Source organism: Mustelus asterias, chromosome 1 (genome assembly GCF_964213995.1).
Source record: "Mustelus asterias chromosome 1, sMusAst1.hap1.1, whole genome shotgun sequence".
Classification (NCBI taxonomy): Eukaryota; Metazoa; Chordata; class Chondrichthyes; order Carcharhiniformes; family Triakidae; genus Mustelus; species Mustelus asterias.
In genome coordinates, this window is record NC_135801.1 from 15,211,013 (window position 1) to 15,236,227 (window position 25,215).

The window sequence follows — 25,215 nt, forward strand, 5'->3', positions numbered from 1 at the left end:
GATCCACAAGGGATGGGCGAGATCCTAAATGAATATTTCTCATCAGTATTTACTGTTGAGAAAAGCATGGATGTTAGGGAACTTGGGGAAATAAATAGTGATGTCTGAGGAGTGTACATATTACAGAGAAAGAGGTGCTGGAAGTCTCAAAGCGTGTCAAGGTAGATAAATCCCCGGGACCTGATGAAGTGTATCCCAGGACATTGTGGGAGGCTAGGGAGGAAATTGCGGGAGGCTAGGGAGGAAATTGTGGGTCCCCTAGCCGAGATACTTGAATCATCGATAGTCACGGGTGAGGTGCCTGAAGATTGGAAAGTGGCAAATGTTGTGCCTTTGTTTAAAAAGGGCTGCAGGGAAAAGCCTGGGAACTACAGGCCAGTGAGCCTCACATCTGTGGTGGATAAGTTGTTGGAAAGTATTTTGAGAGACAGGATCGACAGGCATTTAGAGACACAAGGACTGATTAGGGACAGTCAGCATGGTTTTGTGAGTGGAAAATCATGTCTCATAAATTTGATTGAGTTTTTTGAAGGGGTAACCAAGAAGGTAGATGAGGGCAGTGCAGTTGATGTTGTCTACATGGACTTTAGCAAGGCCTTTGACATGGTACTGCATGGTAGGTTGTTGCATAAGGTTAAATCTCACGGGATCCAGGGTGAGGTATCTAAATGGATACAAAATTGGCTTCTTGACAGAAGCCAGAGGGTGGTTGTAGAGGGTTGTTTTTCAAACTGGAGGCCTGTGACCAGCGGTGTGCCTCAGGGATCAGTGCTGGGTCCGCAGTTATTTATCATTTATATTAATGATTTGGATGAGATTTGGATGGTTAGTAAGTTTTCAGATGACGTCAAGATTGGTGGCATAGTGGACAGTGAAGAAAGTTAACTCCGATTGCAACGGGATCTTGATCAATTGGGCCAGTGGGCTGATGAATGGTAGATGGAGTTTAATTTAGACAAATCTGAGGTGATGCATTTTGGTCGATTGAACCAGGGCAGGACTTACTCAGTTAATAGTAGGGCATTGAGGAGAGTTACAGAACAAAGAGATCTAGGGGTATAGGTTCATAGCTCCTTGAAAGTGGAGTCACAGGTGGACAGAACGGTGAAGAAGGCATTCGGCATGCTTGGTTTCATTGGTCAGAACACTGAATACAGGAGTTGGAATGTCTTGCTGAAGTTGTACAAGACATTGGTAAGGCCACACTTGGAATACTGTGTGCAATTCTGGTCACCCTATTACAGAAAGGATATTATTAAACTAGAAAAAGAGTGCAGAAAAGATTTACTAGGGATGCTACCGGGACTGGATGGTTTGAGTTATAAGGAGAGGCTGGATAGACTGGGACTTTTTTCTCTGGAGGGTAGGAGGCTGAGAGGTGATCTTATAGAGGTCTATAAAATAATGAGGGGCACAGATTAGCTAGATAGTCAATATCTTTTCCCAAAGGTAGGGAGTCTAAAACTAGAGGACAAAGGTTTAAGGTGAGAGGAGAGAGATACTAAAGGGTCCAGAGGGACAATTTTTTTCACACAGAGGGTGGTGAGTGTCTGGAACAAGCTGCCAGAGGTAGTAGTAGAGGCGGGTACAATTTTGTCTTTTAAAAAGCATTTAGATAGTTACATGGGTAAGATGGGTATAGAGGGATATGGGCCAAATGCGGGCAATTGGGATTAGCTTAGGGGTTTTAAAAAAAAAAGGGCAGCATGGACAAGTTAGGCCAAAGGGCCTGTTTCCATGCTGTAAACCTCTGACTCTATGGACCCTACAGCTCTGACACAGGAACACAACAACTCAAAATTAGGAGGAGTAGGCCATACGGCCCATTGAGTCTGGTCTACCAATCGATAAGATCATGGCTGGTCCGATTGTGGCCTTAACTCCACTTTCCTGTTTGTTCTCCGTAACCCTTGGAATGTCTTTGTTGATCAGACATCTACCTAACTCAGTCTTCAATATATTCAATGGTCTTGCCTCCACAGCTCTCTGGGGAAGAAAACTGGACAGATTTACAATCCTCTGACAGGAAAAATTTCTGCTCATCTCCCTTCATCTCCCTTCATTTTTAAACCTAGTTTCAGACTTCCCCACACGGGAGATATTCTCTCAACATCCACTGAGTCAAGTTCCCTCAGAATCTTACATGCTTCAATCAGATCATTCATCATTCTTCTAAATTAGAGTGGTTCTAGGCCCCAGCTGATCAATCGCTCTTCATAGGAAAACCTCTTCAATCAAGTGAACCTTTGCTGAACTGCTTCCAAAACAATAATATCCTTTCTTAAATAAGGAGGCCAGAACAGTTCATAGCAGTCCCGATGCGGTCTCACTAAGGCCCTGTACAGATTCCCTATTTTATACTCAATCCCCCTTCCAATAAGTGCCAACATTCTAACCACCTTCTTAATCACTTGCTGTACCTGCACACTAAATTTTTGCTGTTCATGTACTCGGACACCCATATCCCTCTGTACCATAGGGTAGAATTTTAAGTTTGGTGAGTGATCAACATTTAACATCGAGAGTTCGCACGTAATGCATTACTGTCGACTCTCAGAAGCCCACCGCCACATAGCGCTCACTTGAGTGTTGACTGGCAGTGGGCAGGACTTCCGTCTGCCCTTGAAAGGAAGTAAGTCCTCCCCATGAGAGCTGTTGGCCAATTGGATTGGCTCTTTGGCTCTGGCCAAGCCACAATGATGTGGAGATGCCGGCGTTGGACTGGGGTGAACACAGTAAGAGTTTTAACAACACCAGGTTAAAGTCCAACAGGTTTATTTGGTAGCTAATACCATTAGCTTTCGGAGCGCTGCTCCTTTGTCAGATGGAGTGGAAATGTGCCCTCAACCAGGGCACAGAGACACAAAAATCAAGTTACAGAATACTGATTAGAATGCGAATCCCTACAACCAGCCAGATCTTAAAGATACAGACAATGTCGGTGGAGGGAGCATTAAGCACAGGTTAAAGAGATGTTTGGCCAGAAGCAGTACTGCAGTGGTCTGCCTGGAACTAAGTCCCAGGACTACTGGAAAGGTTAAGTCCCAGGGATCCTGCCGAGAAGCCAGAGGATCAGAACAGACAGCCAAACTTTGGTGACTCCTTACTACGGCCTGTGAAGCAGTGGTGCTCTGTTGGTTTGACTGAGTATCTGAGTGTGTGCTCGGAAGGTGAAACTTGTATTCACATGGCAATCGGAACATCAGAGGGAGAGGTGGATCCTTGTTTAAGATGCCCAAGTGAAAATGTAGGTTGGGAGGACATTCCAGAGCGTGTTCTTCGAGAGTGGAGATAGTAAACCCTTGTGTGAAAGACAGCGCGACCAGTTTGGCTCACAGTGTGACAAATGTCTGAGCAGAGTTGATGAGAAATTTGCAGAAGTTGCTTTGTGTAGCATCTGTCACTTGGTTTCAGAGTGTGGTGTGTCTGAACACAGGTTTCTCTATAGGTTTATATATACTCAACTAACTGTGATCATTAAGAGCATAAGATAGGCTTTGAAAATCACATTATCCTTACAAATCTATGTGAAGGAGTATTGTAATATAGTTCATCTTTTCTTGTTAAATAAATGCTTATTATTTTGTTAAAAGTGCATCAGCAGATTCCTGCGACTCTGTTCATTAGCAGCAATCCACGTTTGTTAAACGTTCGGATTTATTAAGCAAGGTTCCACCCTGGGATCTGACTTCTTCAGTAGCATCAGCATGGATCATAACAGTTTCAGCAACAAATTTAGCAACCATACATTCAGTCCCTTTATCCAAGTTATTGATATAGAATTGATATAGATTGTAAAGGATTGAGGACCCAACACTGATCCCTAATAATAATTACAGCTTGCCAACCCAAAAATGATCCGTTAATCCCAACTCTCTGCTTCCTATTAGCTAACCAATCCTTTATCCATGCTAATTTGCCACCACTTATACCAAGAGCTCTTATTTTGTGTAGTAACCTTTGAGGCCTCTGCCTTTAACCATGCCTTTTGGAAATCCAAGTACACCACATCCATAGATTCCCCTTATCCACCTTGCTTGTTAATTCCTCAAAGAACTCTAATAAATGAGTCAAACCTGATTTCCCTGTCACAAAACCATGTTAGTTGACCTCATTACATTGTGATTTTCTAAATGTCCTGCTATTACCTCCTTAATGATGGATTCTGCCATTTTCTCTATGACAAATGGTAGACTAACTAGCCTATAAGCTTCCTGCTTTCTGTCTCCCTCCTTTCTTGAATAGAGGTGTCACATTTGCGATTTTCTAGACTGCTGGGACCCAAAAGTTTATTTATTAATGTCACTAGTAGGCTTACATTAACACTGCAATGAAGTTACTGTGAAAATCTGGGAGTTTTAGAAGTCCACAACTAATGCATCTTCTATCCCTGCAGCCATTTGTTTTTACACAAAATAAATAAGAGTTCAACACTTTTTGCCACTTCCTTGTTTCCCATCAATCAATCCCCAGTCTCACACTCTAAGGGACTAAAGCTCACTTTAGTTACTCTGTAAAAGCTCTTACAATGTGTTTTTAAAAATATTTCTAACTAACTTTCTCTTCCCCACCCTTTTCTTAATTTCTAAATTCTGTCCAATCTTCTGACCTTCCATTAATCTTTGCCCTATTGTATGCTTTTTAAAAAATTTGATATAATCTCAAATTCATTAGTTAGCCACGGATGGTGCAACCTTCTCCTAGAGTTTTTTAAAAAACTTTTCTGACAGTTAACAAAATGTCTCCTTTAATGTCTGCTACTGCTTCTCCACTGTCCAAACTTTTAACCTATTTTCACTTCCGCCAACTCTGCTTACGCTGACTTTATTTAACTTTAAGATACTAGACTTTACACCACATTTCTCACCCTCAAGCCAAATGTGAAATTCTATCATGTTATAATCACTGTTGCATGAAGGCTCCATTACTATGAGGTCATTAATTAATCGGCACGGTGCCTCCCAGCACCAGGGATCTAGGTTTGATTCCCGGCTTGGGTCAGTGTGTGGAGTCTACATGTTCTCCCCATGTCTGCATGGGTTTCCTCCCACAGTCCGAAAGACACGCTGGTTAGATGCATGGGCCATGCTTAATTCTCCCTCAGTGTACCCGAACAGATGCCAGAGTGTGGCGACTCAGTTATTTTCACAGTAACTTCATTGCAGTGTTAATGTAAGCCTGCTTGTGACACTAATAAACTTAAGCTTAATCCTGTCTCATTACATATCACCAGGTCTAAAATAAACTGCTCCCTACTTGTCACTAGAACACACTGCTCTAACAAATTGTCCCAAATACAGTCAAGGAACTCACCTCCCAGGCTACCTTCGCCAGTCTGATTCATCCAATTTATACAAAAATGAAAAATGACCAATGAATATTGCCATACCTTTCTTCTGAGCCCCCATTATTTTATTCCTGCATACTTTATCCTACAGTTAGTATGTAGGGCTATGAATGATTCCCACAAGTGAACTCTTAACATTTGCTATTTCTTATTTCTATCCAAACTGGTTATACATTTTTATCTTATGAACTAAGGTCACTCGCGCTAATAAACGCAACCATCCCAGCACCTTTTCCTAGCTTTCTTCCAAAATATCAAATAACCTTTTACATTTAAATTCCAGCCCTGGTCACCTTGCAAGCACATGTGGAGCTTGCACGTTCTCCCCGTGTCTGTGTGGTTTCCCCCCCACAGTCCAAATATGTGTGGGTTAGGTTGATTGGCCATGCTAAATTCCCCATTAGCATTAGGGGGACTGGCAGGGCAAATATATGGGGGTACGGGGATAGGGCCTGGGTGGGAGTGTTGTCGGTGTAGGCTCGATTGGCTGTGAGGCCTCCTTGTGCACTGTAGGGATTTTTGCTGAACCAGCGTGGACCAGCTGGTGTGGGTATTCACAGACATCTTTAACTCTCTTTACTCCAATCTGACGTCCCTATCTGCTTCGAGAAGACAACCATCAGCCAGCCTGGTACCAAAGAAAAGCCAGGCAGTGTGTCTTAATGACGTCCGGTGGCTCTGACATTTATCATTATGAAGAGCTTCGAAAGGTTAGTCATGGCACAAATCAATTCCAGCCTCCCAGACTGCCTAGATCCATTACAGTTCTCCTATCGCTGCAACAGGTCCACAGCAGGCGCCATCTCCCTGGCCCAACACTCAACCCTGGAACACTTAGATAATAAAGACACTCATGTCGAACTTCTATTTATTGACTACAGCTCAGCCTTCAACACCATTAGTTCTACGAAACTCATCTCCAAACTCCGTGGCCTGGGCCTCGGCTCCTTTCTCTGCGATTGGATCCTAACTTCCTAACCCATTGGCCACAATCAGTAAAGATAGGTGATAACACCTCCTCCACGACCATCCTCAATCCTGGTGCCCCACAAGGCTGTGTCCTCAACCCCTTACTATACACCTTATACAACTTTGACCGTGTGGCCAACTTCCACTCTAACTCGATTTTCAAGTTTGTTGATGATACCACTGTAGTGGGTCAGATCTCAAACAGTGACGAGGCGGAGTACAGGAAAGAGATGGAGCATCTGGTGAACTGTCAATAATCTCTCCCTCAATGTCAACAAAATAAAGGAGATAGACAACAACTTCAGGAAGCGTAGTGGAGGACACGGCCGTCTACATCAACGGGGATGAAGTGGAAGTGGTCAAGAGCTTCAAGTTGCTAGATGTCCAGATCATCAACAACCTGTCCTGCTCCCTCCACGCTGATGCTATAGTTACGGAAGTCCACTAACTATAGAAAGCATCCTTTCAGGTTGTATCACAGCTTGGTATGGCTCCTGCTCTGCCCAAGACCGCAAGAAACTACAAAGGGTCATGAACGAAGTTCAGTCCATCTCGCAAACCAGCCTTCCATACAGTGACTCTATCTACACTCCCCGCTGCCTCGGAAAAGCAGCCAGCATAATCGAGAACCCCACGCACCCTGAACATACTCTCTTCCACCGGGAAAAAGATACAGAAGTCCGAGCTCACGTACAATCCGACTCAAGAACAGCTTCTTCCCTGCTGCCATCAGGCCTACCTCGCATTAAGTTGATCTTTCTCTACACCTTAGCTATGACTGTAACACTACATTCTGCACTCTCTCCTTTCCTTCTCTAAGTACAGTATCCTTTGTATAGCAAGCAAGAGGCAATATTTTTCACTGTATACTATTACATGTGGCAATAATAAATCAAAATGATTCTATCATTCTTCGGTGATTCTACATCTTGTGAAATGGTTATCTAGTTGTACATTTTTATTTCTATTTGTGCCATCAATTCATCAAATTTGTAACAAATGCTGCACGCATTCAGATACAGAGCACTTCATTCAGTCTTGCAAACACTGGCCTCATCTGTTGAAGGACTTTGAAGTTTCTAAGCTCTGTCTTTTCATTGCCCTTATCCTGCTCCATTGCCTCATCATTTCTCTTTCATTTACCACACCTCCCCTCATCCCATCTCCTCCCCCCACTATTCAGTTTAAAGCCCTTGCTATCACCCTTGTGATCTGACTCAGCAGAACAATGGTCCCAGCACAGTTCAGATGAAGACCATCCCAACATCACAGCCCCAACTTTCCCCAGTAAATGAACTGAAACCCATTTTTCCCACACCAATCTCTGAGCCACGCATTCAATTCGCGAATCTTATTTACCCAAAGCCAATTCGCTTGTAGCTCAGGCAGTAATTCAGATTACCACCTTTGTGGTTCTGCTTTTCAATTTAGCCCCGAGCTACTCATAATCTCCGAGCAAAAACGCTTTGCTAGTCCTACCTATATTGTTTGCACCTACTGGGACTGTGACAACTGGATCCCTCCCCTTCCACTGCAAGTTCCTCATCATCCCTGAGCAGATGTTACCAAACCCTGGCACCGGGCAGGCAACACAGCCTTCTAAACTCATGCTCTCAGCTGCAGAGAACTGTGCCTATCCCCCCGTCCCCCTCCACACCGCTCCCTACTTCCCCTGACCAACTAAGGCATAGGATTTAGGGGTGGGCCTTTCAGCCCTCCGATCCTGCTCTGCCACTCAGATCATAACTAGCATGCAGGTACAGCAGATAATAAAAGAAAGCAAATGGAATGTTGGTATTTATAGCTAAAAGGAATAGAAAATAAAGGTAAGGAAGTCTTGTTGCAAGTATACAAGGCATTGGTGAGTCGGCACCTGGAGTTTTGTGCACAGTTTTGGTCCCTGTATTTGAGGAAAGATGTAGTGACATTGGAGGCAGTTCAGAGGAGGTTCACTAGACTGATTCCAGAGATGAGGGGTTTGTCGTATGAAGAGAGATTGAACAGTTTAGGCCGATACTCTCTGGAATTTAGAAAAATGAGGGGAGAAAAAATTGAGGTATTCAAGATGATAAAAGGTATGGATAAAGTAGACGTGGAGCAGATGCTTTTGCTGGTAGGGCACTCTGGGACAAGAGGTCAAAGTCTTAGGATAAGGGGTAACAAATTTAAAACAGAGTTGAGGAGAAACTACTTCTCCCAAAGGGTTGTGAATCTGTGGAATTTGCTACCCCAAAGTGCAGTGGATGCTGGGACAGGGAGTAAGTTTAAGGAGGAGTTAGACAGAGTTTTAATTGGTAATGGGTTGAAGCGTTATGGGGAGAAGGCAGGAAAATGGGGCTGAGGAGCATATCAGCCATGATCGAATGGCGGAGCGGACTCGATGGGCCGAATGGCCTAATTCTGCTCCCATATCTTATGGACTTCTGGCTGATGGGAAACTCAACTCCAGCTTTATGCTACAATCCTTCTTATGCTTACCATACAAAAATCTATCAATCTCAGTTTTGAAAGTTTCAAAGGTGCCCTCGCACCCCCTGCCTTCCCCTCCCCCCGCCATCCTCCAACCTCAACAGCTTTTTAGGGTGGTAGTGGCTGGGACGGGGAAGATGTGTGAAGGATATTCAGTTTCTGTCTTCATTAACCAACGGAATGATGGGCCTCCATATGGGTGACATCAGGTAATGAGTAACACAGTGAGAACATGTAGCACGGTGAGAGCAGTGTAGCACAGTGAGAGCAGTGTAGCACAGTGAGAGCAGTGTAGCACAGTGAGAGCAGTGTAGCACAGTGAGAGCAGTGTAGCACAGTGAGAGCAGTGTAGCACAGTGAGAGCAGTGTAGCACGGTGAGAGCAGTGTAGCACGGTGAGAGCAGTGTAGCACGGTGAGAGCAGTGTAGCACGGTGAGAGCAGTGTAGCACGGTGAGAGCAGTGTAGCACGGTGAGAGCAGTGTAGCACAGTGAGAGCAGTGTAGCACAGTGAGAGCAGTGTAGCACAGTGAGAGCAGTGTAGCACAGTGAGAGCAGTGTAGCACGGTGAGAGCAGTGTAGCACGGTGAGAGCAGTGTAGCACGGTGAGAGCAGTGTAGCACGGTGAGAGCAGTGTAGCACGGTGAGAGCAGTGTAGCACGGTGAGAGCAGTGTAGCACGGTGAGAGCAGTGTAGTGAACCACTGGAGCAAATGTACAATCTGATCCTCCATGTGTCTGCACAGCCCCACATAGAATCATAGGGCAGAATTTTATCAGCATGACTGCCCAAGGTTCGTACAATCTCGCCCAAGGCCAATGGAGAATGCCGTTCTCCAAGCCTCGTGGGGCAGGCGTGCCAGTAAAATTCCGGCCATAGAATCCTACAGTGCAGAACAGACCATTTGGCCCATCAAGTCTGTATGGACTCTGTCGATTATCTTACTCAAGCCCTCTACCCCACCCCATCCCTGTAATGCTGCCCATTTCCCCATGGTTAATCTCCCTAACGTCTTGGGGCAATATACCATGGCCAATCCACCGAACCTGCATATCTTTGGAGTGCGGAAGGAAACCAGAGCACCCAGAGGAAACCCATGCAGACACGGGAAGAACATGCAAACTCCATACAGTGACCCAAGGCTGGAATCGAAGCGGAGTCCCTGGCGCTGAGGCAGCAGTGTTAACCACTGTGCTACGCTGCTTTAAAACACAGACCCTTCATTCCCATTCTCTTCCCAGTCAACACACTTGCAGCAAAACTCTTGTTTTGCTAAGCATCTATAATCTACTTCTAACATAATAAACCCAAAACTCATGCCAGTAATTACTGTGCACAGCTTACAACCGCGCAGCAATTGTTCCATGTGAGATAATTATGCAAACCATCCTGCTGACCTAATAATGTATGACATATGTTTTTCAATTAAAAACATGAGTCGATTTAAATCAAAAGGACTGAACCTCTCTGTTTGACTTTTCAATGCAATAATGTCATCTTTTCTACTAGGATTGCCCTGGTTCCAATTAAGGAGACGGTGGAGATCAAATATTAGTAGCTGTCATTACAAATAAATAGGTATCAAAAGGAAAGCATGCATAATCATTGGTAACCAAGAAAGCCTTTACAATTTTAGCCCTGATCTATGAAGGTTGACTCCTAAGTGACAGTGAGTTATAACAGGCCTTCTCGAAACAGGAAGCACTATGGCTTGGGAGTGTCAAAGGAGGAAATAAACTATGATTGTCTTTTACATCATAGCAAGTCTGGGTCTTGATCACAGATAGTGTGCAGAGGATATAGGAGGGGAAAAGCAATCACCAATCCACTGCTTTTCTCACGTGAACAACTCAAGTCACGCAATAGTGAACGAGTTGTGCAAGCCTTTATAAGTGAACAACTTAGGGGTGGCACAGTGGTTAGCACTGCTGCCTCACAGCGCCAGGAAACCAGGTTCAATTCCCGGCTTGGGTCACTGTCTGTGTGGAGTTTGCACGTTCTCCCTGTGTCTGTGTGGGTTTCTTCCGGGTTCTCCAGTTTCCTCCCACAGTCCAAAGGTGTGTGGATTAGGTGGATTGGCCATGCTAAATTGCCCCTTGGTGTCAGAGGGTAAATACATGAAGTTATAGGGATAGGGTGGGATTGTTGCTGGTGCAGTCTTGGTGGGTAAATGCATGGGGTTATGGGGATGGGGCCTGGGTGGGATTGTGGTCAGTGCAGACTCGATGGGCCAAATGGCCTCCTTCTGCACTATAGGGATTCTATGCTTCTATGAACCATGTTCCCAGACTCTCTTCATACAATGCTTGGCTTCAAACCTACTCTTAAGTTAAGAATTGAAAATGAATATATCCTTTCGTCATTGGGAGTTTTGTTCCCAGAATGATGATCATTATGTTATGAAAGAAGAAAGGGCAAAGGGCAAGGGATGAGAAAAGAATGGAAAAAGTCAGTTATATTTATCAAGCATCTTTCCAGACCGCAGCACATCCCGATGAATCCTTCACAGCTTACTGGGTACTGATGAGTTGCTGTCACTGTTGCGATGCAGGAGCCAACTTGCGCACAGCAACCTCCCACAAATAACAATGAGACATAATGACCAAATAAATCTTTCTTAGTGATGATGGTTAAGGGATAAATATTTAACAGAATACCAGGAATAAACCCCTGCTCTGCTTCAAGCTTGATTTATTGTCACATGTATTGGGATACAATGAAAAGTATTGTTTCTTGCGCACTATCAGATAAAACATTCCATTCAGAGACTACACAAGGGAGAAGGAGAGGCATGCTAAATTGCCCCTTAGTGTGAGGGGGATTAATAGGGTAAATACAGCGGATTACGGGGATAGGGCCTGGGTGGGATGGTTGGTGGTGCAGGCTCAATGGGCTGAATGGCCCCCATCTGCACTGCAGGGATTCTCTGACTGAATGATCCCCTTTAATCATCTCAAACGCCACAATTAGATCACCTGTTAATCTTCCAACAGTCAAGGGATATTGCAACTTTATTTTTCAATTCATGGGACATGTGTGTTGCTGGCTGACCAGCATTTATTGCCCATCCCTAGTTGCCCTTGGAGGGCAGTTGAGAGTCAACTACATTTCTGTGTGTGGAGTCACATGTAGGCCAGACTGGGTAAGGACGGCAGATTTCCTTCCCTAAAAAGGACATTAGTGAACCAGATGGATTTTTCTCACAATCGACAATGGTTTCATCGCCATCAGTAAATTCCAGATATTTTTTATTGATTTCAAATTCCACCATCTGCCATGGCGGGATTTGATCCTGGGTCCCCAGAACATGAACTGAGTTTCTGGATTAACATCTAGCGATAATACCACTAGGCCATCATCTCCCCATAACTTGTACATAGCGAATCAATCAAATTCATATCAGCAAAGGCTTCCTGGGCAGAGTGCTCAACCGACAGACACCCAAGACTTACTTTTTCCCCAAGTGTCGTGCAACGTCAGATTGCCTGAACCCTTCGAGATTGTACAGCCGCTTGGCTAGCCTCCTGGCCGCCTCCAGGTCGCTCTTGTTGCCATTGGTCACCACATCAGTGCTGCTGTGGAGTTCCAGCTGCTCCATGCTTTCCACTTCAAGATCCCCATCTGGAAACATTTCCTTCAGGCCACGCTCGCTGTGATAAGAAAAAAGAGAGGGCGGAGGTGAGGGGAGGCGAATACACTTACTTCTGGAATCATCGACGGTTTAAACACCACAAAACAGGGACACACTATGGACTAAACAATGGGAAAGCGGTGAGGACAGGCCTGTGGTACTGAGGTAAAAGCAGAAAATGCTGGAAACACCCAAGAAAGTCAGACAGTTTTTTAAAAAAATTATTAGTCGCAAGTAGACTTACTTTAACACTACAATGAAGTTACTGTGAAAATCTCCTAGTCGCCATACTCTGGCGCCTGTTCAGGTACACCGAGGGAGAATTTAGCATGGCCAATGCGCCTAACCAGCACATCTTTGGACTGTGGGAGGAAACCCACGCAGATACAGGAAGAGCGTGCAAACCCCACACAGACAGTGACTCAAATCGGGAATCGAACCCAGGTCTCTGGCGCTGTGAGGCAGCAGTGCTAACCACTGTGCCACCCTGCCACCCCAGCATCCACAATGAGTAAAACAGTTGACAAAGGGCCATATTATCTGCTTCAAGACCTTGTTAGAAAACGGACGGTAGCAGATTGGTCAGCTGTCATACAACTCGTTGTCTCATGTTATTCTCCACTGAAGTTAAGAGGTGAGGCGAGTGTGACTGTCCTTGATACCAAGACATTTTGACTGAGTATGGCATGAAGGAACCCAAAAACAACATCGCTATTTGTTGACGCCATTAATGGAATAAGATGCACCAAGGCGCGTCCCAGGAGCATTATGAAATTAAATTTGATACTGAGTCACATAGGCAATATTAGGTCCGATGATCAAAACCTTGGTTTTTAGCTGTGTATTAAAGGATGGTAAGTGAGGCGGAGAGGCAGAGAGAGATGTGGGGAAGGAATTTGAGGGGCTTGGGCACAGGATGCTGAAGCACGGTCACCAACGGTGAAGCGATTAAAATCTGGGACGCTCGAGGGGTCAGAAAGAAGAGCACAGATATCTCGGAGAGCTGAGAGGCTGCTGGAGGTCACAGAGATCGGGAAGGACGAGGTGATGGAGGGATCTAAAAACAAAGATTAGAGTCTTAAAGTCAAGACGCTGCTTGAATGGGAGCTGATGGAAGTCAGCGTGCAACAAGGGCAATAGATTGATGTGATGTGATGCGAGTTAAGATACAAGCAAGAGTTTGGATGGTCTCAAATTTACGGAGGGTAGAATGTGAGAGACCAGGCAGGAATGTGTTCAGATAGTCAAGTCTAGAGGCAGCTAAGGCATGAACAGAGGTTCTATCAGCAAATGAGCTGAAACAGGCCCAAAGTCAGGTAATGTTATGGAGGTGGAAACCGGTCGTCTTAGTGATGCTGCAAACATTCGGTTGGAAGAAAACCTCAGGTTCAAAAATGACACGGTGGCACAGCGGTTAGCACTGCTGCCTCACGGCGCCAGGGACTTGGGTTCGATTCCCGGCTTGGGTCACTGTGTGTGGAGTCTGCATGTTCTCCCCGTGTCTGCGTGTTTCCTCCAGGTGCTCTGGTTTCTCCCCACAGTCCAAAGATGTGCGGGTTAGGTTGACTGGCCATGCTAAATTACCACTTAGTGTCAGGGGGACTAACTGGGGTAAATACTAGGGGCTGAGTAGGACGGTGGTCAGTGCAGACTCAACGGGCCGAATGGCCTCCTTCTGCACTGTAGGATTCTATGATTCTATATAACTAGTTTGCAAACAGACTGGCTTAGTCTCAGTTTACATGGAGGGGGATGCAGTCAACAGTTAGGTAATGGTATTTAGAGCAAATTTCTGCTCATCCAGTGGTGTGCGTCAGATAAGCATTCTGATAATTTAGCAACAATGAAATAGTTGAGAGAGGTTGCAGTGTGTGAGGTGCCATCAGCCCCAGTAAGGTCAATGTCAATGGGAATCAGGGAGGGATCTCTCTACTGGCTGGAATCATATTGAGCAAAACAGCAGATGGTTGCGGTCAATCAACTCAGCCCCAAGACATCATCACAGGAGTTCCTCAGGGAAGCGTCTTAGACCCAAGTATTTTTTTAAATTATTTTACAGGATGTGGGCGTCACTGGCCAGAGCAACATTTATAGCCCACCCATTGTTACCCTAGAGGAGGAGGTGGTGAGCCACCTTCTTGATGCCATACTTGGTCAAATGCTGTCTTGATGTCAAGGGCAGTCACTCTCACCTCACCTCTGGCACTGAGCTCTTTGATACATCTTCAACTACTTCATCAATCACCATCCCTCCATCATAAGGTCAGAAATGGGGATACTCAGTAGGACTAAACATCAGGCAATGGAGCAGTTTATACCAGGATCAAGCAATATCTGAGCATGCAGGCTAGAGCTGGCAAATGGCGCACAATAATCTCAGGGGAGGCAATGACCTAGTGGTATTATTGCTAGACTATTAATCCAGAAACTCAGCGAATGTTCTGGGGACCTGGATTCGAATCCCGCCACGGCAGATGGTGGAATTTGAATTCAATAATAAATATTTGGAATTAAGGAATCTACTGATGACCATTGTTGGAAAAACCCATCTGGTTCACTAATGTCCTTTCGGGAAGGAAATCTGCTGCCCTTACCTGGTCCAGCCTACATGTGACTCCAGAGCCACAGCAATGTGGTTGACTCTCAACTGCCCTCCGAAATGGCCTAGCAAACCCACTCAGTTCAAAGGCAATTAGGGATTGGCAATAAATGTTGGCCCAGCCAGCGTCACCCAAGTTCCAAGAATGAATTAAAAAATCATGTCACACGTGCTGGGAAATTACATATCCAGCAAGAGAGAGTCTATCCTTCTCCCCTCCCATCAACATCCTGAGGGTTACTTATCATTTACCAGAAACATATTGGACCATAGACTCACTGAATCCCTAACAGTGCAGAGGGAGGCCATTTGGCCTGTTGTGTTTATACCGACTCGCCGAAAGAGCATCTTACCCAGGCCCAACCCCCTGCCCTATCCCCACAAACCTGCGCATTTACCATGGCTAAACCAACATTCCTACATATCTTGGGACACTAAGGGGTAATTCAGAGTGGCCAATCCACCTAACCGGCACATCTTTGGACTCAGGGATCTCCCACTTTTTATGCCTTTTAGCTTTGATAAAGGGTCATCTGGACTCAAAATGGCAGCTCTTTTCTCTCCGTACAGATGCTGCCAGACTTGTTGAAATTTTCCAGCATTTTCTCTTTTGGTTTCAGATTCCAGCATCCGCAGTAATTTGCTTCTATTAAGACCAGAATCAAACCTGGTGCTGAGTGAGGAAGCAATGCTAACCACTGTGCCACCGTGATGCCAGCCTAAAACAAAGGACCAGTCACATGAACAGGGTGTCTACAAGAGCTGGTCAGAGGTTGGGAATTCTGTGGTAACTAACTATTCCCATCACTTCCCAAAATCTGCCCATCATCTAAAAAGCACAAAGTCAGGAATGTGATGGTATACCCTCCGCTTGCCTGGATCAGTTCAGTTCCAAAAACACTCGAAGCTCAACAGCATCCAGGTAAAGACAGCAAGACTGATTGGCACACCAACAACCACCTTCAACATTCATGCTCCCTACCATTGATGCTCTGTGTGCAGTATGTACAAGCCACACTGCAACAACCCCTTGTGGGAGAGTCTTGGACTAGAGTTTTAAAAGTTTATTACTGAGTGTCACAAGTCGGCTTACATTAACACTGCAATGAAGTTACTGTGAAAATCCCCTAGTCGCCACACTCCGGTGCCTGTTCAGGTACAGGGAGGGAGAATTTAGCATGGCCAATGCACCTAACCAACACGTCTTTTGGACTGTGGGAGGAAACCGGAGCACGCGGAGGAAGCCCACAGAGATCCGGGGAGAAAGTGCAGACTCCACACAGACAGTGACCCAATTCGGGAATCGAATCTCGGTCCCTGGCGCTGTGAAGCAACAGTGCTAACCACTGGGCCACCGTGCTGCCCAAACATGCTGCCTTGATGGCATAATCCCAGAATAAGACATCGCCCATTTAAGATAGATGAGGAGGAATTTATTCTCTGAGGGTAGTCGATCTGTGGAATTCTGAATCACTATGTCATCAAGTATGTACAAGGTTGAGATAGATTTTTAATCAGTCAGTGAATAAAGGGTTATGGGGATAAAGCAGGAAAGTGGAGTTGAAGATTATCATATCAGATCAGTCATGATCTCATTGAATGGTGGAGCAGGCCCGATGGGCTGAATGGCCTCCTTCTGCTCCTACATCTTATGTTCTAATGCATAAAAATTCCTTCAACGGCATCATACAAACCTGTGACCTCCACAACCTTGAAGGACAACCATGGCCCATCTGGTTTGCTCTTTTACCAATGGAGTTGTCATTAATTATGGCAGCTGAAAACCATTGATTGGCTACAAGAGCGGGGACAGAAGCTGAGAATTCTGTGGACAGTAACTCACCTCCTGACTCTGCAATGCCACTCAAGAAACTCAATGCTATCGAGGACAAAGCAGCAGGCTTGATTGGTGCCCCACTCCCTCCAACATACAGTGGCAGCAGTGCGTACCATCCACGAGATGCACTGCAGCATCTTGTCAAGGAAGTCCCATCCTAACAACATCATGGCTGCTACATCTACACCAGATGGGCTGCAGTGGTTCAAGATGGTGGCTCAGAACCAAACAACTGGCTGCAGAACCATGGGAACAGCACCACCTGCCAGTTCCCCTCCATATCACGCACCATCATGACTTGGAAGCGTATAGCCGTCCTTTCATTGTCACTGGGTCAAAACCCTGAAACGTCCTCCCTAACAGCACCTTGAATGTCCTACACCAAATGCACTGCAGAGGATCAAAAAGTAGACTCTCTGCCATCTTCTCAAGGGCAGTTAGAGAATGGGCAATAAATGCTGATCTAGCCAGAGGTGCCCACATCCCATGAATGAATAGAATATAAAGACGAAAATCAGACAGGGGTTGAAACTGGCACTGAACCCAATCACACAAGATGGTGAGTTTAAGTTAAAATCACACTCAAATCAGGTCAATGTCCATTCATCAAAATTCACAGAATTGAACTTACTTTTGCTGGGACAGAGATTAAGGGAGCATGATCCAGCACTTTGAAATGCTGAAGGTTGGATTGGAAAACTGGACACGAGTTTGTTCATTTAAATATTGATGGCAGAACTCAACCTCAACATGAAGCAACAAGAATACGGGTTAGGGGTCTCCCCTTGTAGCCTATCCATGTAGCCATTGATCTGGATTGATGATCAAAAACAGCTAACTTCAACTCCTTCAGACAACAAAAAAACACCGCTGACTAGATATTACAATAAGAAGTCTCACAACACCAGGTTAAAGCCCCAACAGGTTTATTTGGAATCACGAGCTTTCGGAGCGCTGCTCCTTCACTCACCTAAAGAAGGAGCAGCGCTCCGCCAGCGTGTGATTCCAAATAACCTGGTGTTGTGAGACTTCTTACTGTGCCCATCCCAGTCCAACGCCGGCATCTCCACCTCATGACTCAATATTAGATTAACAAAGCAGGTTCCAAAGAATAAGCTCTGAAGTCGTCACATGGACTTGAAACATTAACTCTGTTTCCCTCTCCACTGATGCTGCTGAACCTGCTGAGTATTTCCAGCATTTTCTGATTTTATTTCAGATTTCCAGCATCTGCAGTACTTTACTCGTTTGCTTGAATGCTTAAGTGTTCTTGCAACAACATGTCAATTCAAAGAGCAATTTAAAGCCATTAAGCCAGGAAGTTGCATCCACACAAAATACTTACTGGACGCTGTACAACAGTAGCTGATAAAACAACTCAGAATATGAAGTGTTATGGCATGGAGCACAACTGGGCAGACAGAATTAGATTACATTTTTTTGTTCTTTCGCAGTATGCTGGACCAGTATTCATTACCCAGCACTAACTACTCGAGAGGTTGATTCTGAGCCATCATCTTGAACCACTGCAGTCCATCCACTCTAAGTGTCGCATCCATGGTGTTGTTAGGATGGGGGGTTCTTTGACAAGTTGCTGCAATACATCTCTGCTATACACTGCTGCTACTGTATATTGGTACAGTAAGAAGTCTCACAACACCAGGTTAAAGTCCAATAGGTTTATTTGGTATCACGAGCTTTCGGAGCGCTGCTCAAAGGAGCTCGTGATACCAAATAAACCTGTTGGACTTTAACCTGGTGTTGAGACTTCTTATTGTGCCCACCCCAGACCAACGCTGGCATCTCCACATCATTGAGTGGCATTGCAGAGTCAGGAGGTGAGTTACTCTCCACAGAATTCCCAGCTTCTGTCCCGGCTCTTGTAGCCACACATGGCTGGTATTTCCAATCAATGGCATTTAGCTGCTATAATTAATGACAGCTCCATTGGTAAAAGAGCAAACCAGATGGACCTTGGTCTTTATTCGTTGAGTAAGTCTTATGTAGAAAGACGTTTGGCTCATTGAGGCCATGTCCCCTTCAAGAAATTGGACATCTTTCATAGAAATCATAGAAACCGTACAGTGCAGAAACAGGCCATTCGGCCCATCAAGCCTGCACCGACCACAATCCCACCCAGGCCCTACTCCCATACCCCTACACATATTACCTGCTGACCCCTCTAACCTACGCATCTCAGGACACTAAGGGGCAATTTTAGCATGGCCAATCAACCTAACCCGCACATCTTTGGACTGTGGGAGGAAACCGGAGCACCCGGAGGAAACCCACGCAGTCGCGAGGAGAATGTGCAAACTCCACACAGACAGTGACCCAAGTCGGGAATCGAACCCAGGTCCCTGGGGCTGTGAAGCAGCAGTGCTAACCACTGTGCTACCGTGCCGCCCATCACTGATCAAAAAGATTTAATCTCCTACGGTAAGTGATGAGTCAGAGAAACTTAGAGAAAAATGTGAATTTCTCCAGTACAGTGGAAAATAGCATTGCCGTGAACTATAAACTTTAATGCTGGTTAGACAGCTGGGAAAATGACAATGATCACCGGTGTCATGACTATCAACAATATCATGATTAGCATTAACAAAGTCCACTGGAACATGCACTTACTCATTAAATGTTGTCAGTGACACCCCAGTATCTCCTCCCATACAACTTGTGTCCTCGTGTTTTCCATTCTGAACTCTTCGATGGATTGGGAAAGTTCGCCTTAAACACAATCCTACACATTTACTGTACTTCTTGTAGTAAAACTCCAGGTTATTCATTGTTGACATTTGGTGATGTCACAGCAGGTCATTCATTGAGGTTCAATGAATAATGCAATAATTCCTCATTCCACGTTGCTAAGTGAATTATATCGCAATGGTTCCAATTCCGCTCCATCACAAAGCCTGCCTACCTCCACCCACATCACCCACTGCTTCAAGTCCAACTGTTGTCAAAACCTTGAGCCGCTGTCACTGCTAATTTTGAATATTTGATTACTCCAATGCTTTACTGGTCAGTTTCTAATCTTCCATCCTCCATAAACACTGGTGCATCCAAAGCTCTGCTGTCCATATCCAAGCTCGCAACCAATCCATCATCTCCCCACTCACTGATTTAAATTGGCTCATATTTGAAGTTCTCATCTTTATATTTAATGCCCTTCATGGCTTTGTCCCCCACTATCTCTGTGTCTAGTTCTCTGATCCTTTAAGGAACATACTTTTCGGCAACCAAAAGAGAAAATGCTGGAAAATCTCAGCAGATCTGGCAGCATCTGCAAGGATAAAAAAGAGCTGATGTTTCGAGTCCAGAAGACCCTTTGTCAAAGCATACTTTCCTCCAAAACCGGCCTCGTGCTACATTTGTTAAATTTGTGCTGTTATGCCACAACCCGGCGATCCCACGCAAGCGGAGCATGAGTTAGCCCCTTTAAGTTGTCGTGAAACAAGACTTAAAGAACACACAAATGAATATGCCGTACACAAGAACAATAAAAACTAAATGCCATTGTGCATGCTCTACTTCCGTGGTTCCACCATTGGCGGACATTGTTTCAGCCATCCAGGCCTAGCAGTCTTGAATTCCTCCCCTCAATTTGCAATTTCTGTCCAGCAGCAAGGATGTCCAATTCTATCCACCACCATTGAATAATAGGGCCAAATGGAGCAGCCACTGTGACGACAATGTCATGAAGATTAAACTGCAGCTGTAAAACTTTAGTAAACAATCTTGAGAAAAAGCAAAGGTACCTGGCAGAGTGCTCCCTATCTCTGTAATCATCTCCAGCCCCCCGTTCTCCCCGTGTCTGCGTGGGTTTCCTCCGGGTGCTCTGGTTTCCTCCCACAGTCCGAAAGACGTGCTGGTTAGATGCATTGGCCATGCTAAATTCTCCCTCAGTGTACCCGAACAGGTGCCAGAGTGTGGCAACTTGGGGATTTTCACAGTAACCTCAATGCAGTGTTAATGTAAGCCTACTTGTGACACTGATAAATAAACTTTAAACAATTCTGAAATGACTACAAGCTTTAAGGTGATTCGGTGCATCTCCTCCCACAGTCCAAAGATGTGCGGGTTAGGTGGATTGGCCATGCTAAATTTCTCCTTAGTGTCAGGGGGACTAGCTAGGGTAAATTCATGGGGTTATGGGCATAGGGCCTGGGTGGGATTGTGGTCGGTGCAGACTTGATGGGCCAAATGGCCTCCTTCTGCACTGTAGGGTTCTATAATGCTTCTGAATCAAATCAGGACTGTGGCCAGTTTTGTTAGTGGGGCTAGCATCCAACACAATGTCTTTACAAACAAGTACGAAAGACATTGAACTCTATATGGACTGGATGTAAATTGAACAAGCCTCTACCTCATGCAAACTGAGCTGATAAGAAGGAAAATCCAGTAAAACCTGGGAAATTGATGGGTGCTGGTCCAAACTGGTCTTGCATACCTTAAAATTGAACTCTAGTTTGGACCAGTACTGGTCGCGTCCACATTTTACCACCCTCCCCTTTGAAAATGCAAGCCCAACAGTGAAGGCAACATGGATCAGGAGTTCAGTTGAGAGGCTGATATCAGCCTCTTCAGCTTGTTGGACCCGACAGTCATAGTCCTCCTGGACAAACTCAGATGGAAGCTCTACCCAACTCTACTCCAAGTAACCCTACACCATTTTCATTTGCCAGGCCGTAATGCTCAGAAATTAATCCCTTTGGCAGTTGACATTACCCATTTGTATGGAATTGCTTGGTGTAGTCTTGAACAAGGAATGACTCTTATGTTAAAATATGGGACAGGAATGATGCACAAATATATCAGTACATTCAGAACTGCTGTCATTGAGTTTTTAACCAGATTGCTAATGGGTTGTCTGAATATTGCCCCTCTGTTCCATGGGATACCAGTTCTGTTCAATTAATTCATGTCACTCTGGAGCATAGGAGGCTGAGGGGTGATCTTATAGAGGTCTATAAAATAATGAGGGGCACAGATCAGCTAGATAGTCAATATCTTTTCCCAAAGGTAGGGAGTCTAAAACTAGAGGACAAAGGTTTAAGGTGAGAGGAGAGAGATACTAAAGGGTCCAGAGGGACATTTTTTTTCACACAGAGGGTGGAGAGTGTCTGGAACAAGCTGCCAGAGGTAGTAGTAGAGGCGGGTACAATTTTGTCTTTTAAAAAGCATTTAGATAGTTACATGGGTAAGATGGGTATAGAGGGATATGGGCCAAATGCGGGAAACTGGGATTAATTTAGGGTTTTTTTTAAAAAAAGGGCGGCATGGACAAGTTGGGCCGAAGGGCCTGTTTCCATGCTGTAAACCTCTATGACACTGACCTGTCCCCTCTTTCAAAATTTGCTGTCAAAGCACCAGGCTCCTAATCCTTTTCGAATGACTGTCCAGTTGTTTGTGATAAGGTTACGAAAGCAGAAACTTTTGATTATTATTTGAAAGCATGCAGTTTATTTATTCCATTCATCCTGACATTTTTAACACTTAATTCCCACCATTCAGTTAAATATCTGACCAACACGCAAGGCCACAAGATATTTTTACATGAGGAAGTTCATGTGGTCCACTTTCTTTCATTCATCGAGAAGGAACTTTCCCCTTTCTCTATTATTACAGATTCTGAAAGTTTCTTAGTTGCTTCCAGAGTTTATACTTTCACTCCTGTATCTAGGAACCTATTCCACATGGTCATCATTATTTGTGAAAGGAAACTTCTCTGCTGTCGGTCTAAAGCTTTTTAACCAGTTGAGGCTACATGTACTTGGGTTCTTGGCCCATTGCTTGTGTGAGGTGGAGAGTTTGTTTGCCTTGTTGAAATCACAGGGGAGATGCTGATGTAGTGGTAATTTCACCAGATCAGTAATCCAGAGGCTCAGCAGCTTGTTCAATTTACATCCAGTCCATATAGAGTTCAATGTCTTTCGTACTTGTTTGTAAAGACATTGTGTTGGATGCTGGCCCCACTAACAAAACTGGCCACAGTCCCGATTTGATTCAGAAGCATTATAGAATCCTACAATGCAGGAGGAGGCCATTTGGCCCATCAAGTCTGCACCGACCACAATCCCATCCAGGCCCTATGCCCATAACCCCATGAATTTACCCTAGCTAATCCCCCTGACACCAAGGAGAAATTTAGCATGGCCAATCCACCTAACCCGCACATCTTTGGACTGTGGGAGGAGATACACCGAATCACCTTAAAGCTTGTAGTCATTTCAGAATTGTTTAAACTTTATTTATTAGTGTCACAAGTAGGCTTACATTAACACTGCATTGAAGTTACTGTGAAAATCCCCGAGTTGCCACACTCTGGCACCTGTTCAGGTACACTGAGGGAGAATTTAGCATGGCCAATGCATCTAACCAGCACGTCTTTCGGACTGTGGAAGGAAACCGGAGCACCCGGAGGACACGGGGCGGCACGGTAGCACAGTGGTTAGCACTGCTGCTTCACAGCTCCAGGGACCTGGGTTCGATTCCCGGCTTGGGTCACTGTCTGTGTGGAGTTTGCACATTCTCCTCGTGTCTGCGTGGGTTTCCTCCGGGTGCTCCGATTTCCTCCCACAGTCCAAAGATGTGCGGGTTATGTTGATTGGCTATGCTAAAAATTGCCCTTAGTGTCCTTAGTGGGTAAATATGTAGGGATATGGGGGTAGGGCCTGGGTGGGATTGTGGTCGGTGCAGACTTGATGGGCCGAATGGCCTCTTTCTGCACTGTAGGGTTTCTATGAACGTGCAGACTCCACACAGACAGTGACCCAAGCCAGGAATCATACCCGGGTCCCTGACACTGAGGAAGCAGTGGTAACCACTATGCCACCGTGCCTCCCCTAGCACAGCAAGGTTCCACCATTTCCTAGAAGTCCCCTCCAAATTAAAGTTTCCTTTTAAACAGAAGCACGATTAACTACCCTTAGAAAGTAAGTATTAAAATGCTTTATTATTTGTTCATGAGATGAGGGCATCATTGGCAAGGCAAATCCAGCATTTGCGGCCCATGTCTTATTGCCCTTGTAAAGATTCAAATTTCCTAAGAAATTCAAAGTATATGCGAATAAAACCAGCGATTGATTTGGTACGTTCTTCAAAAGTTACTTGTAGTTATTTAAAATCAGGCTAATGGCGTAATCTTATGTGATGAACTCAATTTCATTGCATGAAGTGCAACAGGTTACCGCTCTTAAACATATCAAGGTGTACGTTTTACTGCAAGCAGCATAAAATAATGTACCAGAAAAAAAGCTCGATAGTGCTGCTTCACTGAAGACTTTACATTTTGTGATAATGCAAGTAAGCTTGAGCAATCAATCAATCGAACTATCCTTTCTCTTCAGAAAGAAAATACATAAATTGCAAAATTGCACTGATGCGGCTGGTCCAGTTAAGTTTCGGGTTAATGGCAAACCCCCAGGGTTGGTGAAGGAAGTTCAGTGTTGGCAATGCCATTGAATGTCAAGAGGGAGATGGCTCGCTTCTCTCTTATTGGAGATAGTCATTGCCTGGCACTTGTGTGACATGAATGTTACATGTTGTGCACCCACGTTACTGATTGTATCCAAAGCAGGAACCCTACCTGACATTTTCAAAATATTAAAATAGCACAGAAAAGGAAATTACAAGCAAAATGAAACTCTTGGAATTATTTAATGCGCTAATAATTTTGCAGACGGGGTAACGAGTAAGAATCAAACAGGAAATCAGATTAAAATCATAGCAATATCAAAGCAGGGAGGATGCCAACGTGCATACAGAGGCACACATTATGAGGAGTAGGCCATTCAAGCCTGCTCCACCATTCATGGTTGATCTGATTGTGGCTTCATTTCCACATTCTGCATATCCCTGATAACTTTTGACACCCTTGTTAATCCGGAATCTATCCATCTCGGACTTAAAATTGTTCAATATGCAGAGAGGCAATAGCAGTCGAGAATACTAAACTCTTTCATGCTGTACCAAAGAGTAACATTGCATTCTATTCCAGGCGGCACAGGGCAAGCACTGCTGCCTCTCAGCGCCATGGACCTGGGTTCGATTCCCGACTTGGGTCACTGTCTGTGTGGAGTCTGCACATTCTCCCCGTGTCTGCGTGGGTTTCCTCAGGTGCTCCAGTTTCCTCCCACAGTGCGATGTGCGGGTCAGGTTGATTGGTCATGCTAAATTTCCCCTTAGTGTCAGGGGGACTGGCAGGGTAAATATGTGGGGATACGGGGATAGGGGCTGGGTGGGACTATGGTCAGTGCAGACTCAACAGGCCGAATGGCCTTCTTCTGCACTGTAGGGGTTCTATGATTCCCCTCTATTATTTTTGGGAATGCACAGCCGACTCGTTTAAGGGTGCTGGATCTTC

At 45.0% G+C, this 25,215-nt stretch overlaps 1 protein-coding gene across 8 annotated transcripts in view; it reads right to left on the reverse strand.

Annotated features, from left to right (window-relative positions):
• The window catches only part of psd3l (pleckstrin and Sec7 domain containing 3, like), a 343,652-nt gene that overhangs the window by 144,502 nt on the left and 173,935 nt on the right, over window positions 1-25,215 (reverse strand). For all 8 annotated transcript variants that reach the window (XM_078209687.1, XM_078209678.1, XM_078209697.1 and 5 more), the window contains one exon: window positions 12,236-12,433. In XM_078209687.1, the coding sequence (XP_078065813.1) occupies window positions 12,236-12,433 (198 nt within the window). The remainder of the gene's footprint in view (window positions 1-12,235; window positions 12,434-25,215) is intronic.